Source organism: Sprattus sprattus (assembly GCF_963457725.1).
Source record: "Sprattus sprattus genome assembly, chromosome: 13".
In the NCBI taxonomy this organism is placed as follows: domain Eukaryota; kingdom Metazoa; phylum Chordata; class Actinopteri; order Clupeiformes; family Clupeidae; genus Sprattus; species Sprattus sprattus.
The window spans coordinates 18362092-18379798 of NC_137911.1; the positions used below are offsets into that span (position 1 = coordinate 18362092).

Here is a 17707-nt window from a genome sequence, read left to right on the forward strand (position 1 = left end):
CTGTGTGTGTCTGCATGCATGTGAGTGAGTGTGTGTGTGTGTGTGTGTGTGTGTTTGTGTGTGTGTGTGTGTGTGTGTGTGTGTGTGCTCCTGTGTGTGTGCTCCTGTGTGTGTGTGTGGGGAGGGTGATGCTGTTTTGAACAATTGCTTGATAAGATGCCATGGGGCATTGTCCCGTCAGCTTCAGATCAATTGCTGCATCCTGTGAACTGAGCATGCAAGGGCTCGTGGGAGCAGTCACTACAGCTAACGTTACACTGGCACAGGCACAGGCACCGGGCTTGCACACGGCTAAAATTAGACGCAAATTCTCACTAAGAACGTGACATGAATGACTGATCAGAGAGAGTTTGGGAAATATGCTAACAAAGGATCAAGAAAAGAGCACCTCCCATTGATAGGTAGGTTTTCTTTTGTTTGTGTGTTTGTTTGTTGTTGTTGTTGTTTGTGGCTTGATGGTTTGTGGGCATGTTTGTTTGTTTAATTCATTTTTAAACCGCATCCTCATAATTCAACATATGGATGTAAAAACAATAAGGTTACTTTATAACTATCCCAACATAGCAGTTGGGTCTATTGATCTGTAGGATGTTCTCAAATTCAGGTTTGTTTGTTTGTTGACGTCCGCCTGTTATTTTTCTGCTGGTCGCAGCACAGACATGTGGCAGTGAACATGGGGGACTGGAACCTGCTGGGAGGCATTCTAGAGGAAGTCCACGTTCACTCCACCATAGTGGGCAAGATCTGGTTGACCATCCTCTTCATCTTCCGCATGCTGGTGCTTGGTGTGGCGGCGGAAGATGTGTGGGTTGACGAGCAAAGCCAGTTTGTGTGCAACACGGACCAGCCGGGGTGCAAGACTGTCTGCTACGACAGCGCCTTCCCCATCTCGCTCATCCGCTTCTGGGTTCTGCAGATCGTCTTCGTCTCTGCGCCCTCGCTCGTCTACATGGGCCACGCGCTCTACCGCCTGCGCTCGCTGGAGAAGGAACGCCACCGCAAGAAGGTGCAGCTGCGGGCAGAGCTGGAGGAAGTCGAGCCTCTGCTGGAGGAGCACAGGAGACTGGAGAAGGAGCTGAAGAAGCTGGAGGAGCAGAAGAGGGTGAAGAAGGCTCCTCTGCAGGGGTCCCTGTTGTGTACATATGTCATTCATATCCTAACCCGATCAGTGGTGGAGGTGGGCTTCATAGTGGCTCAATATATCTTATACGGCATTGGCCTAGATCCCTTGTACAAGTGTGAGACTTTGCCTTGTCCCAACATGGTGGACTGTTACGTCTCCAGGCCGACGGAGAAAACTATCTTCATGGTGTTCATGATTGTTATTGCGTGCGTGTCGCTGTTGCTGAACCTGCTGGAGATATCGCACCTGGGCGTGAGGAAAATCAAGCAGACGCTGACGGGGCTGCGACCCGCGGACGACAGCGACAGCCTGGGCAACTTTCCCCGCAAGCCCAATCTCCAGCAGTTGTGCGTGGTCACCAACATGTCACCGCAGAAGACAAACCCCATGCTGGTGCAGACCAGCTTCTTCCCCGAGGGCCACGCTGACCCTCCCCCGCTCTATTTGGCAGCCATGGACGTGATACCGAGTGGCGATGCACAGAGGGACAACAGCATCAACGAGGGCGGCGGTGGTGGCCACCTCGTCTCTTGTTTTTCCCAGCAGACCCGGCAGGTGCGTCTGGCCAGTCAGGGTCGCATCCAGGGTCTGCGCTTCCAGATGCCTCTGGAGCAGCCGCAGCTAGCGCTTCAGCACGGCATCTCAGAGAGCCAACCCCATCTGCAGCAACACACACAACAACAGTCTCAGTTTGCTGCGAACGATTTTCTTGGGGAGGCTCACAGGAGGCTGTCATGTTTGGCCCAGCAAACCCACGAGGGCCAGAACCCCGGCAGGCCATTCCAGCTCAATCACATGGTGGCAGCACCGGTCTCAATGCCCCACCTGCCCACTCATCTGGCCCAGCACCGGCCCAGCCGGGCCCTGGACCTGGTAGAGGATCGGCGAGATTCGTCAGACAGTGACGTGCTGTACCCGCTGCACCCGCGCAAGGCCAGCTTCATGGCGCGGCTGCCCTCGGACAGTGACTCATCCAACGTGTCCAGCTGCCAGACCAGCCGGAGCTCAGGGTCAGAGCTGGGCTCGCTCAACAACATGGCCATGAACCCGCCGCCCGGACGGAGAATGTCAATGGCAAGTAAAGCGCTGGGACTAAGGGTTTCCGACCTACTGATTTAGAGAGGGACTGATCAGCTGTCTACTTCGTCTCTTTGTAGCATATTGTTACTCTCTGTTAACCCCAAAAGGACCCTAGGTCTTCTAGAAAGCCAACCGCAATGTTGTTGGTGGCTCATTTGCATTCATTTATTCATTACTTCAGAATACCAACAGAATCCATTTGCCGTGCGTGGTATTATTTTGAGTATACACATTTGTTTGAGTGAATTTACGACTATATTCAACACCTGCTGCAAGAGTTTCTATGACAGTTTTGCCTGTTTTTTTTAAATTGCCACTGCATAACGACTTTCTGGCGTCATTTCTCTTTCAGAGTGTATTCATGGACATTTCCTCCATAATGAAAAAGTGAACAGGCTGACTAAGAGGACTAGAGGATGGTGACAGGTCGTCTCCGTGCAGCAGCGATGAAAGGAGTTATCAGTGGCAAAGACAGTTAGACCCCCATCTGCTCTCCTAGGAATGCATTGGCACTAAAGCCTACAACTTCAAGCTTTTATTTTGGTTTTGGGATTTGTTTTGTTTGTTTGTTTTGAGACACATAGTGCTTTTTCTACTGAGTTTTTATTGTAAGCACCTTAAAAATTACCTGAAAGCAGAGAGAAATAAAAAAAAAAAAAAACAATCTTCCCATTGGCGGTAGAGTGAGAGAGTGGGCGTGGAGCAGCACTTCAAAGACCTCTAGACTGAGGATAACTGAACAAAGCGCAGGAACTTACAAGCATGAAATGTGATGTAAGCCCCGAAGACTTAAGATGTGGAGGTGAGGTTCTGAACTACTAATGTACTTTGACTGCGACATGTTCTTTGATGATTGTACTAGGGACAGTAACAGTGGCAGATGCACTGTACTGTCATGGAGAATGCAAAGCAAAAGTCTATTAAAAATGCTTTTTTTTCTTTACAAAGAAGCTTGTTTGTGTTAATGTTGACATGCCACTTCGTAGCGCCCTGAGTGTGACATGTGCCACATCGAGTAATTTTGAACAGGTTCCTACCCACACTATTTGACCGGTCAATCATGGTGTCAGGCACAACAACAGGTGATATGGGCATGCTACATCAGTTTTATTCACTTTATAAATGTATAAATATCTACAACACTTACAAACAGGATTGATATCTACGTTGTTGTTGTTTTTTTTCACATGGAACAAAATTATAATCAAATTCTGTATCCTGTAACAAAGCACCACCATCAAAAACATGCACACAGAAGAGTAGAATACAACAAAAGAGCAGCCTCTACTAAAAACTAGTTTGACCAAAACATGAGGTATATTAGAATTGCTCAGATAAATTGTAATCATTGTGACAGGAATGTCTTGGAAACATCAGTTTACGCTTGCATTCATTGTGATGTTGCTTTATCGTCTAGCATTGTCATTCACGGGTAAGTGTGAAGGCTACCATGGAAGATCTTGCTACTTACCATCAGCTGGTTATAAATATACTACACAATCAGACTTTACAATTGAATTTACTTGCAAAAACTGCATTATCTGTTGTGCAGATTAGGGTTTTTTTCTTGACAAAGTTAGTGGTTTGAAACAGATTAATGTTTACAGCAATACTGTACAGATAATAGAAATGTCCAATATTCCTAAGCAAACAGTTCAAAAAGTAGTGGAAAAGGTTTCTTAAGGTGGTCCCTAACTAACTCTCTACCCAAAGATGATTCAGAATGTCACAAACATTCTTTTATAAGACTGTTGAGAAACACTGATATAAAAATAGTTACATACATTGCAGATATATCATATCTTGTATTTAACAAATGAGGTTGCAATACTCTGCACTATTGTTCACATATGTGTTCTATAAAATAGCTATGAAACACTACAGTTCATTCCTGAGTTAATTTGGCCACGTTGTGAAAGACAACATAATGAATATGGAAGATAAGGAAGTGTATGTCAGTGAAGAGGTATCGGGAACACTCTGACATTCTGAAAATAACTTTTTTTCATTCCTAGAACTCTGTGGTGGTGTCCTCTACATAGCTCACTGCTATGACCACTGAGAAGCTCTAATCTCTAAATAGTACACAGTTTCAAGTGTATCTACATCAAATGCAAGCATCAATTAAACAGCAGCCCAATTAAGTTTTTCAACACAATCACAAAACAATCACAATGATGTCATGACCCCTACTTTGTTCTGGAAGATCTAATCTGACTAAAACCACTCACAAATGAAATGTTTCTTACGGATACCTGGAAATAGATTTCCATGGGCAGCTCATTTGTTGATGCAATTTTCAGTAATTTCTTAGCAAACAAGTAAGTGGCGCATCACTGGGGAGACTGAGGATGGCTACACATTGATCTTCCCTTCCAGGTAAAGATATGCTCTCTTCCATCAGAACTAATCCAGAGCAGGTTCAGAGCACAAGAACACTTGTGGGACATGCTCTACTGATCTTCTGCGATTTTGGTTCTCAGATGGGTGAGAGGAACCTTTCAAAGAGTAGAACCTTATCAGAGGTATGGAGCCTTTTCCAGACTTAGCCTCCAGACAAAGCTAAGAACAGTAACCACTTTTAGATTCCTAGGCGTTGGAACCCTCTGATCAGTTCAGCCAGTTCAATCAGTTACTGATAATGGATGGAACCTTGTTTGGGAGTTCCTGTTCTTCTCTCTGGACTCTCTGGCTCAGACAGGAGACGTTTTCTCTGAGATCCACCATGCAAACTCTCAGCTGGTTCCTCTCTCTCAGCAGCGTCTCCTTCTCACACACCTGTGTCCACACACATGCACATTTAAGTGTTAGTTTCACATATTTGTGTTAACAAACACATATCGCTGTGTTACTTCAATACCTGTGTCTACACACACACATAGATAGGTTAGATGTTTTCATGTTTTAATGTGGTTTCACACACACATTTTAGTGTATTAGTTTCATATAAATATTACAGTGTGCTGGCAGTGTGATCCTACCCTGCACAGTGTACATCACATAACAGACAAGCTTATCACAATGAGGCCTGGCTTATGTAGTGTTCGGACTTTTGTAAACCCCTGGGGTTTCAGTAGTTCAAAGAAATGATCTGCAAAATCTAGAAAATGACTACCAGAAACACTTAAAACACTTAAAAGCATGCACACAGAATGCAAACCTATTGTTCAGACACTGAAACACAAATACACAAAAATAACACACACACACACACACACACACAAACATATTGTGCACCCCCCCAACACACACACACACACACACACACACACACACACACACACACACACACACACACACACAAACCATAGATAAATACAACTGCACACACACAAACACACGCAAAGCACTTTCTTACCAGTTTGTGTATCTCAACTTCCAGGTTCTGAATGCAGTCTAGCTTCCTCTTCCGACACCGCTGGGCTGCGATACGGTTCTTGCTGCGGCGCCGTTCATCCTGAATGAACTCCAGTTGCTCTGGGCTTACTCTGTGCATCCTCATCACCAGCTGGAAGTCACTGCGGGGGAGGTAAGTGAGCTGATCCACAGGGAGAGGGAGGTTTACCTGCAAATACAAACGGGGCAAAGTCTGCATCAAGATTCCCATAGATAATGTTAGTTACCTGCATTTTCTATTTCACTATAAGTACATCATAAGTCACATTAAATGCTGCAGATGTTAATGCTAATTAGCTAAATGTGTCTTACATTTGTGATCTTTTGATTTACAAAATCAAATGCACCCAACATGCAAAAAGACATTGACTAAAACATTTGTAAACATTTACTATTTATTTGTTTAGTTATTTTTGCACTGATAGAGTGGGAAACTGTGAACATCTGCCTGAGTGAAATTTGAGCTCTGGGTGGTCTAGTCTACTTTTTCTGTCAGGTATTTTTCTGACCACTGCAACTTCAAAGTCAGAATAGAGTTGAGCCAGCTGACCACTAGATGGCAGTGTAGTCAAATAATGTCAAAACATCCTAAGCACAGGAAATGCTGAAGATATTAGAAAACCACAGAATGGACAAGAAGGCACCAATAACGATATCCCATGATTGAGTCAGTGTCACATTATTATCTAAATCAATGGCAGCAAATGTGCTGGAAAAGATGAATAACTATTGTATGGATTTATTGAAAAATAGACCAGTTCGATAGACAATTAAGATATGGTCGATTGGCTACTAGCTTGTATTTGCATTCAAATAAAAGAAAATTATAAATGAAACTAAGGTCATTATTCCTATGCGGATGGATAAAAATAACATCAGCCTGGCACAACTCCTGAGAGGAGGGATTGTCATGGTAACGCTGAGAGCTAGATGCTGAAGAAGGAGCCTGGTGAGCAGTTAGCTATTACTGAATGGCATTCTATAGATAACACGAAGGTCAAGGCTTTTAGAGGGCTTCATTATTGGCTTGTAACCTTTTCAAAGCTAGTATTAAACTGTTGAGGTGATGGATGGTCAGACAGGCAAGAAGGAAAGAGATGACGTCAGGAAAAGGAGTGAAACTAAATGAAAGAGAGACATGAATAAGAAGGGGCACTTGTAATGATCACTAGGTTTTTAAATGCATCTGAAAACTCATGAAATCCTCACTATTTTGAAAATAAATTGATACGAAATGAATCAGGAAGAGAAAAGACGACAAACAGCAAAGGAATAGAGAGAGAGAGAAACAGATAGAGATAGAGAGGAGTGGGGGAGGGGTGTACAGCTAAAGAGAAAGAGAGAGTCACATCTTCCAGCATTGACCTTGTGTGTGTATCTTCCCCTTCTTCTCCTGAGAAGGATGGATGTCTATATTTAACCAGACCACTCCAGTTGCACCAGTGATAAGACTACGGTGACAAAGAGAGCCTGTACAGCCTTCATCAATCCTGGCTGTCACTGCCTCCCTCAGAGTCCCAGGCCTGGCTGGGCCATTACTCTGTAAATGGGCCATGGCTGAGAAGTGGGCCTCATCTGTTTCAAGCGGAGAGTGGGGGGGTGACACACCAGGCACCCCGCTCCACTTTCCCCATGCTGGGAAGCACAGCCAGGGGCTCAGCCAGTCTAATGGGGTGACGGTGCTCGAGGCCTGAATGCACTGTGTCACAGCGAGAAAGCAAAGAGGGCTCTTGCTGCAAAGCGAGAAACGCTGCGCATGGCTTTAGATGGCTTGTGGTGATTTGAGAGTGATGTGATCTGACTTCACTGTCAGGGATATTGCTTTGGCACATACCTATTTTTTATCTTCCACAAACACTCTCACACACACACACACTCACACACACACACACACACACACACACACACACACACACACACACTGCAGATGGGTGTAAGTGGTGATGAGAGCCACAGTAGTAAAGCACAACCCGGTTGGTTAGGTGCAGCACAGCTTTAGCTTTTTTAGAGTACATTTATGTGGCGCCGTTAAGAGCAACAAAATCAAAGGAACACAGTAGGCATGAACTACACAGATATCTGATACCACAAATATTTAGCCAGTGAAAAAAAATCCATTCTCTTCAGTGGACAATCTGAAAAAGAACTACAGGGAATTGAGATCATTTCAGTTCTTAATACAGTGTTCCAACTTTCTAATTCAACACTAGAACAGGGTTCCAGTAGTGAGGCAGAAAAAAATACTCCATGCTGCCTTTGGAGTGGAAAATCAAAAAGTATTCTGACTGCATGCTGCTTGTCATAGTCGACATTAAACCTTACTCTTTTAATCCTATGCACAAACCTACCCCAACCCCAAGATGTATACCCTCTACCCTTACTAGAGTCTTATATTTTAAAGCCACACCATTTAAACTTAATGCACCTTTTTGAATGAACAAAAATAAGTACAAGGCATCAGCATTCAGTACAGGAAAAAACCTGAGTGACAGGTTAATATTACTGTTCTATTTAGTACAACTACTGAGTTACTGAGAGTAGTTCAGTTGTTGAGCTCTTATATCTGTATGGGTTATGCTATTGATTATACACAAATCAAAATGATATGCATGCTTTCAGCATCAGCTCACAGTAAAGGAAAATGTGCTTCACACATGGAAAGGGATGGTGATACCACATGTGGGAAAAGGTCAAAATGATGAGGCAGTGTTTGGAGGCACAGTTTACAGGTCACTCCAGTGAAATCCTCCACATCTGACCCTAACCAGGAGACCTCGATCACCTGCATTTAAAGCACCCTAATCTGCCAGTAGTATATTAATGGTAAATGGTAAAAGGACTGCAGTCATATAATGCTTTTCTACTCATAGAGCACTCAAAGCGCTTTACAGATGAATGCCTCAGACCCATTTAATCAAGTCTCATATAGCAGGTGATTTTGACACAGATGAGGGCAAGACCTGTTCCTGGCTAAGCAGCTATCTGTTATGCTAGAGATGAATATTGAGTTGTACACTCATACTCAGCTTCAGTTGAATGATCACTGGATTGGAAATACATTTCAGATCCAGTGATCAGTCAACTGAAGCTACATTGTATTACATTCATTAACTTCAGGCTTTTCATGGTCAACTTTTAAGCCACACATTCAGGGAGACTCCCTGTGAACTGTGCTTGTGGGCTCTGCGATATGACAAGCAAGGCTGTGGGTTAAATGAACAGAGCAGATGAATGCACCAACCTCCGACCCTCGGTCTTTAGCATGCGATGACTCATAGTCTCCCGCGGAGACAGAGCCCGACTCATCACTGGAGCTGGAGTCATAGCACTTCTCTGTCTTGATCTGGGGGGACACTGGGCTCAAGATGGAGTCCTTGGCCCTGCTCGGATCAGGCGGTCTCAGAGCCAGGCAGTAGGCCATCCGTGGGAAAGGGAAGCAGGAGATGGCAGATGGAGGAACACTGAGAGAGGATTTCCCAATTTGACCTTGATAGTATCGGAGAAATAGAACATCATTTATTCAAATGTAATCCACAGTCAAAGCTATAACAATGTTAATTATATAGCTTCCTGTGTATTCTGTTAAAACCCAAATGGTCACAGCTGCTAGATGCCCTGATCACTGTGAGAAGAGATAACACTTCCGGCCAGGAACTCCTCATTTAAATATAGAGTTCCTGGCCCGTCTGTCTCTTAGGCAAATATTAGCATTCTAGTAACCACCCACTCCAACATGTTGTGTAGGTTAAATACAGGAGACTTCTCTTGTGTTAGTTAGTGAAATCAGCCTTGGTGAAACTAAATCTTTAGTGCAGCCTTGTCTTGCTCTCCCTCCTTTGATGATCATCATTGCAAGATTAAAACCTGAATCTTGACATTCCATATTCACTTGACTGAGTCTCCGTTGATTAGGAAGTATTCATATACTTTTAGTATTCATATACTTTTAATGGAGGTTCCGGCCTAGATTAATTTCTTGGATTTCGCTGAGATTTCAGCTCTGCTGTAAGAGTCCTACAACTGCCTGGTTTTGACACAACACATGGTAAGTAAATTAAATTGCTTACCTAACCTTAGGAATAATAGGATAGCAAGTGCCTGTGCAGTATCACAGAAGATTTTTGAGTGCGGTAACGCTCAAGGGTAGCCACTGTCAACCGCTGTCTGAGTTGATGGGTTCACATGCTACAATTTATTGCTGTCTGTCTCAGATGTTAGGTCCAAAGGGATTATATGTGTTGTGAACAGAAACGGGTGTTGTGAAAACAGGACACAGCATTATTTTAAAATTTTGAATTTAGATATTTTTCTAAAAACATTTTGTAAATTATTTACATTAGATTGTGGAGATTCAGTCTGTTGAGATGGAAAGTCAAAATTCAAGCCATAAGTTCCCTTTAAGTGTGCAGATTGCAATGGCTAGTGTGGGAACTGATATCAAACATGATAAAATTAAAATGGAAATGATTAAAGATGGTTTCCAGCTAATTTGGGGAATCAGGAAGGCTAGTGAGTGGGTTTTAGACCTTAAGTCTAAAAAAAAGAGAAAGCGATATTCTAGCTTCCTAATGAGTAGATGGACACAGAGGTCACAAGGATTTTTGGTTGAATCAGACGGACAGCCAGCGGCCCTTCCTAGATTGCGAGAAAGTATGAAACAGAATACTGACAAACTTCAGCAAATTGCTAAGAATTTACTGGGAAGAGCCCCACCGACCTTCATCATAGGAGTAATATGTGGATGTTGCATTTTGGTCATTGTGAGAAACTGGATGACACTCTTTAACTTGGCCGTGGCTGCTGATTTTGTGTGTGAAACAGCATGACAACGCCAAGTTCTCAGGAGAGATATTCTGAGGGGACATGGAGAGTGGACTGGGATCAGGGCCGGAATGTGCTGGAAATTCTGGTTGCCTGGGAAACCCTGAGGTAAATATAACACTGGTCCTGCTCAGCCCTGCTTCTTCTTTGCAGATCCCACCCCTGGATAGAGGCCTCAATGACCTGGAGGGGATGACTTGGGGATTAACAGAGGTCAAAGGTGATTCTTGGTTGAAACACCAGTGGGGTTTTTTCTGAGCCTCCTGCAGCCCATGTTTCTGGTTCGTACAAGTGACTCTATTATCCATAAACTGATGTGAAATGTGTGGTAGGTGTAGCTCCATATTATTCTTAAAGAGGATGGAGTGTAGGCCTGCAGCAACACTGGTGCTAAAAGTTCTGTCTAATGACTTAGAGCTGAGCAGGTCATCATCAGACTCCATCACCGCCTCTTCCTCTACTTTTACTTCTGAGCTACAGCCAGACAGACTCCTCTCCCCAGTGCTTGCTTCATCTGGGGCTGGAGACCCAGGTTGAGACCGCTGGACACCGCCAGTGGAGGTGGCCTCAAGAGGATCTCTTGAGGAACCTGACCTACTGCCTGTCACTGAAGTGAGAGTATGCTGATACTTCCTGGATTCGGAACACTGAAGAGGATCAAAGGTCATATGTTTGTCTGACTGACTCAGTGGTGACTCCCCTACGTCCTCTTCACTGGATGAACAAAGGGTGGAGACTTCACAGGGTTCTGAGTGAACAAGCTTTGGACTAGGAGACTCCTCCTTTGAGGCGTGACTGAGCTGTGCGGTCAGGAGAGGGAAGCACGACTCCTCCAGGTCACGTATGTGGAGCTGCTCTGCACAGTGGAGAACTTCCTGGAGGCTCTCCCTGCTGAGTGAGAACTTCCCGGTGTAGGCAAACTGCAGCAGTGGGGCGAACCCTCTGGCAGTGACCTGCAGAAGGGAACGCAGAGGTTATTTCCCTCGCCTTCAATTTGAAGACACACAGGTGGTATATGGTGCAATTAAACAAAAGAGCTAATGAGTTGGACAATAAAAGGAGAAATGAATAGGGAGAGAGAGGGGAGAAAGGGAGAGAGAGACACAGAGAGACAGAGAAAGAGAGAATGAGAGGCAGAGAGAGACAGAACACAAGCCAAAAGAGAGAAAGAGTGAGAAAGAGGGAGAAAAAGAAAGAGAGAAAATAGAAAAAAGGGACACTGAAAACCTCTTCAATCCACCCTCACTTAACTCACAGAAACCAGTGAAAGCCAGGGGCAGTGGCAATCTTTGTGTGTGTGTGTGTAAGTGTGTATGTGTAAGTGCCTTACTGCTTCTAAAAAATCCCCCCCTCCAGCCCTAAAGCAGTCTGCTCTCCCAAAGCTGCACATACATAAAGGACGGGGGGGTTGGGTGTGGGGGTGGGTGTGAGGGCTGGGGTTGGGGGGATCTATTTCCAGCTTGCCTCAGCAGCTGCTGCTGCCGCCTACAGAGGCCTCATCTCTATGAGGAGCTCGCTCCGTCAGAGGCTTCTTTACTGTAGTGCCCGCACCAGCTCAGCTAACGAGGCCACGCCACAGCACAGACACACACCCGTGCACACCAGCGCACACACACCACACACACACACACACACACACACACACACACACACACACACACACACACACACACACACACACAGCACACACACACACATACGCACAGAGGACAAACACACACACACACACACACACACATACACACAGAGGACAAACGCACACACACAGCACAAACACACACTTACACACACAGCACAAATGCACACACACACGCACGCCTGCACGCACGCACGCACAAACACATACACAGCACATAAACACACACACAGACATGTGCACACACACAAAAAATCCATAACAGAGAAAGCACACAGTAAAGAATCTATACTCCAGTAAAAATCCACACCATGGAAAACTCACAGTAAAGAATCCATACTAAGGAAAACAAACAGTAAGGGTTCACACCGCAACAGACATTAATAACACACATAATCACACTAGGCACGTTTGATTGACATTACAGTTTTTCCAATAATTTTAACTCTTGTATCAATACCATGTACACATTCCCAAAACACATTTAACATACCAGAAGACCATGTGAACCAAACTATTAATACATGCCCCTATGCTTAGATACAAATGCAGTCAATGTCACCTTCTTCCAGAATTCATGGATACCTGTCCCAGTCAATGTTCACTACCTGCAAAACGCTGTGCAACTACAGCATTTTTTGCCGATGTTTAGATACTCTGTTCAAAACAGTTAACTTCCAGTTCAAAACCTAACCTATAGTTATTTAGATCACTGTAGATGGAAAGATGCTATATTTGGACAGAAACATTTTGTTATATGCTTGAATAAGAAAAGTATTCTTATTATAGCAGAAAGTTTATTTAGATTATGCATTTTCTTTGGCTTGCAAACTTCTTACTATCTCTACAGAAGGCAAACATAGAGTTTACTTTTCCTGAAGATATGTTTCCCCTATTACAGTACTGCTCTATATGTAAGTCATAGGCTATCAGTGAAAGACAGTGATTGAAGAATGCAATTACAGTAAATTTACCCACTCAATTGTGACATCTATTGTGAGAGGCAAACCGACATATGAACACTGTCTTCAGATACTTGGCTTGGATTGACGTATTTCCAAGATGCAATGCAGAGAAGAATGTTACAGTAAATGCAAAGTTCAAACATGTAAAAGTTTGACACCAAATGCAGAGGACAGAATGGATCAGCATTAGGGGCTACAGCAGGCTTACAGTAAAGTGGTATTACAGTACTTTGGTAGACTGTATCTTGTGTTGATGTATGCAATTTAGTGCATTGGAAATACTGCAGTGAATACTTAGCATATTCATGCCTTTTTGTTGTAATATAGTAAGCCTATATAGTGTGCAGTTGTAAGGTCTGTGCTCTGTCCCTGTCTTGTTTCCTTGTATGTATTCCTTGTGTTACGTGTTCCTTCATTTGTGTTTGTTTACCTTTGTCTCCTCGTGTCTGACTCCTCATGCCCCCTCCCCTTATCCTGGTCTGTCTCTTAGTTTGTTTCCCCTGTATTTCCACGTGTTCGGTTTTGTGTTTGTTTACCTTTTGTTTCCACGTGTCTTACTGTAATTCCCTTGTTTAGTCCACCTGTGTCTCATTGTCTGCCCCGCCTTGATTGTTCTCACTTGTCCCTCGTTTTCTGTTGTATGTGTATATAGTCCATGCTTGTCTCTCGTTGCGTTCTCGTCATATTTGATACGTGTTTGGTTCTCTGTGTCTGTTTCCTCCGTGTTTTCTCTGTGTTCCTCCTTGTTCACAGTAGTAATTGATATTTCTCGTGTTGCTGACCCCTGTTTTCGACTTCTCTTTTGCCTTTGCCCATTTGGATTGTTTGCCTGCTTTTGGACTGTCTTACCGTGTACCGAACCCTGGAAAGTAAAACCTTTATTCTAAATCTACTGCATTTGTCTGAGTCGTGCAATTGAGTTCTACACCCATCACCCGCAATCCGTAACAGCAACACGTGTATTTTAGCATATGGTTGTAATAAAAAATATTGAAGCATTTAATAATTGTTTGTTTACTGTTATAATACAAACTTTATTACTGTAATCCAAAGAAGTGTTTGTCTGTGTGTTTTTTCTCTTTTTTTCAATGCAACACTACAGTAATCTATGCCAAACTGGAGGACACAGCAGTGAAGTCCAGTCCCTTATGGATAGAGGAGGAGTTGTGGGTGCAGTTTTTCTGGCGTTTGACACAGTCAACCACAACATACTTCAGTCTAAGTTTGTTCAGTTTAACTTCTCTTCTTCTGCATCCAACTGGTTCTCAGTGTGTTAAAATAAACAATGTATTATCCAACTTCAAAAATCTGTCTACAGGTGTTCCCCAAGGTTCAATCCTGGGGCCACTTCTTTTCAGTCTTTACATTAACGATTTGCACCCCCATTTGCCCCTTTTTTCCAGGGCAGAGCAACTGCCCTTCAAAATTCCTGTGCACGTCCCTGCCCACCACTATGCAGCCTAGTCAAGTTTAGAACAGCAGAAACCAGTGCTACTCGAGAGGCAGCAAGAGGAGACTGTGATATTCCAAAATTATATTTGGACAGTCGGTTTTCTCAGTTAGGTCAGCCCAGGAATGGAACCATCTCCCAGAGAACATTGGAGAATCAACCTTATTCAACAGCTTAAAAATACATCTTAAAACATGGTTAACAAGAATGGGAGCGTTCAGAGAATGCAAACCTCCGCCAATGCCTAATAATTAACGATGATTTTTTTGTGACCTTGACCTTTGACCTTGACATCTGAAAATCTAATCAATTATTGCCATTATATGACCCAATCTCCCCACAATGTTTGATGGAAATCGGTCCATGAGTTTCTGCGTAATCCTGCTGACAAACAAACAAACAGACTGACAAACCAACATACAGGGGTGAAAACATAACCTCCTTGGCGGAGGTAATAAATAACCAAAAATGTGATCATTAGTGGGTAAGCAGTAGAACTTGTATATTGATTGATTTTATTTTATTTAATTTCATTTCATTTTTTAGATTTTTGGTCAATGTTATGGTTGATATATACATTAATGCCTTTTTTAAGTTGTTTAGCCTTTTTCACTCTGGCAGGGGGACTGCCAATGGAAACTAGTCTTTTGGCTATAATTGGGTGCATTTACATTTTAATGTTTATTAATGTACACTGTCCCTCTTCATCAAATAAACAAACTGAAACTGAAAATGAAACAAACAGACATTATGCTCTAATTTTACAATTGCCCCAGCACGCCTTGAGCGCCTAGAATTGCATTATACAACTTTGGGATACAGGGCACGAGACCTCGATGTAAACTACAAAATGCTTTATTGCACCATCTCATGCAACAACAACTAGACCTACAGTATGTGCTAGCTATAAGAGGAAGCTAGCGTAGTGTTCTCTGTATGGACACCATGGCAGGGGGGATGAAGTAATTGTCAGAGGATAGGAAGAGAAAAAGAGAGAGAAACCAACAAGTTAGATGCGGAGCTGGCCTTCTTTCTGTTGTCCGTAATAGTCAGTAATATATATAACTTATATAGCCTGGATACCAGCCCGAACCCCGCCCACAACATTTTTGGTCAGGGAGATTCGGTCTGGCTTTGTGCAGTTGGGGAGAGAGTATCAGAAGTCAGGATTCTGTCTTACCAATCAAATTGTCAGGGCAGGCTTTATACGATGATGGACAGATGACCAACCAACGCTTGAGGTGATTAGACAGATAGATTAGAAATCGAACCAAGATGGCGGCGTCTCGGGAGCTTAGTGGGACATATTTTATGTGATTTAAGCTATCTACACAACTTTTTTATGTCTACATTGACTCGGTTAATTGTGTATGTGCAACACGAATGTTGCCGAGGATTGTAGGTCTTAACTGAAGCGCTCTAGACCATTATTGATAGGTTATTGCTAACGCGTAGACAAAAAAATCCATTGAAACACATAGTAGCTAGCTAGCCTTGCTGCTAATAAGTACGTGAGCAGGCATATCTCACAGATATTGACAGCGCATTCATTTTGAAAGAGGAACAGAGAAACGCGATCAAGGCATTTGTCGATCAAAAATATGTTTATGCCGTCCTTCCTACGGGATCCGGTAAAAGTTTTAATGTATCAGATGGTCATACTATGTTGCTCTGATTGGTTGTAGGTATCCAATTGAGTGAAGAGGCATTTTTTTTCCTGGTTCGTTGAAACACACCCCATAATCACAGCCCAATGGGTCAGTATCAGACTCATATTCTGACTAGAATTATGAGTATGACATCGTCAGGCTATAACTTATAAGCTGTCTTGATTTGTCTTGCACTTGCCTGCTTGGTTGTGTTAGGAGAGTTGTTGTCTCACTAGTTTTCATCATAAACATCCTTGCCAATGTTATTTTAAAAATGTTCATCCTTTTTTTTGTTAGTCATATTTGTGTAAAATCTGGTGATACTACTGTACCTTGTCAGTCTACATACTTCTTTGTCTACTACCGTTGTCTTCCCATATCCTGACAGTTCCATATACTTCAGCTTGTCAACAAATACACGTGTACACTGCCCATTAGGGGGTCTCGAAGCGCGATTTGTAATTATGACAGTGGTGTAAAAGTGTGCTACACTCTGCATCTTTAGGGGGAGCTCAGTAGCAACAAATAACGATTCTCAAGGAATGGGGCTTTAACAACACACATAATTACAACATGCACGTTAGATTATCACTAATCTAATCACAAACTGATTAGGGTGACTGATCTGTGACTCTGTCCACATCTTTACTTGCTATCCTATGCATATTTATTTATCCTAATTATTTAAACACATTGTTGGACAGTGAACCAAAAACCGCTGTGGCACCTGCAGGAATCTTGTCATTAGCATTCCATGTTGACCATTTACTGAGTCCCACTGAGCCATGACTCACTGTGTGGGGCAGACTAAAGACGGCCTCCCTGTCCTTCCTCTCCTGAAGCCTCTGCAGGAAGTAGCCGCTGCACGCTGCCAGCACTGCCCCGTGAGCGCTGACCCGCCGCCCCTCCACCAGGACGGTGACGTCGCAGAGGACACCATCCCTCCTCTGGGCCTCCAGGCTCCGCAGCAGGCTAGAGCTGTGTGTCGGGCACTCAAACACATACATGAGCCCCCCAGGCTTCTCTTCCACAGACCACATCCTCCAGTCGGACCCTAAAAACACATAGATTTATAATCAAATAAACAGATAAATAACGAATAATAATTATTTATATATATACCAATATTCATGTAATTTGTTTATTTGCTATTTGTTTATTTTATAATAAATAAATCTCTATTGTAAAGTAGGTGAGTGAAATTTACTGATGATCCTCTGATCAGGTTGATGACTGAGCGATGGGTTCTATATAGCCGCTAAGAGTATTCAACAGAGCATAAAAAAAATCACATTACCCTTTTAATTTATTTTTAATTTCTGACATATTATCTCTGGTAGTACTTCTCTCTACTGCTCTCTAATATCTTTCTTTATCATGGATAAATGCTTTGATGTAAAAATCTCCACATGACGAACACTAAAACCATACTTCTATGTATGTGCATGACGTGCGGACAGGTTTGACTGTGGCTCTCCAGTGGGTATTGGTGCAGCTTCACAGAGAAACTAAGAACAGTGGAACGACTTCAGACAGAGGCGGAGAGAATTCAGACATTCAGCCAGATCAAAAGGCGTGAGCAGACGA

General features: G+C 43.2%; 2 protein-coding genes across 2 annotated transcripts; one reads left to right on the forward strand and one right to left on the reverse strand.

Moving 5' to 3' along the window:
• Window positions 1–673: 673 nt before the first annotated feature.
• On the forward strand, window positions 674–2594 carry gja10a (gap junction protein alpha 10 a; the record flags this gene model as incomplete). Its single annotated transcript, XM_080850205.1, has 2 exons — window positions 674–2197; window positions 2556–2594. The coding sequence occupies 2 exons, from the start codon at window positions 674–676 to the stop codon at window positions 2592–2594; spliced, it is 1563 nt and encodes a 520-aa protein (XP_080706331.1).
• A 903-nt stretch (window positions 2595–3497) lies between these two features.
• On the reverse strand, window positions 3498–17160 carry bach2a (BTB and CNC homology 1, basic leucine zipper transcription factor 2a; the record flags this gene model as incomplete). Its single annotated transcript, XM_080849604.1, has 5 exons — window positions 3498–4981; window positions 5562–5768; window positions 8841–9085; window positions 10317–11373; window positions 16915–17160. The coding sequence occupies 5 exons, from the start codon at window positions 17158–17160 to the stop codon at window positions 4832–4834; spliced, it is 1905 nt and encodes a 634-aa protein (XP_080705730.1). The 3' UTR covers window positions 3498–4831.
• Window positions 17161–17707: the final 547 nt, after the last annotated feature.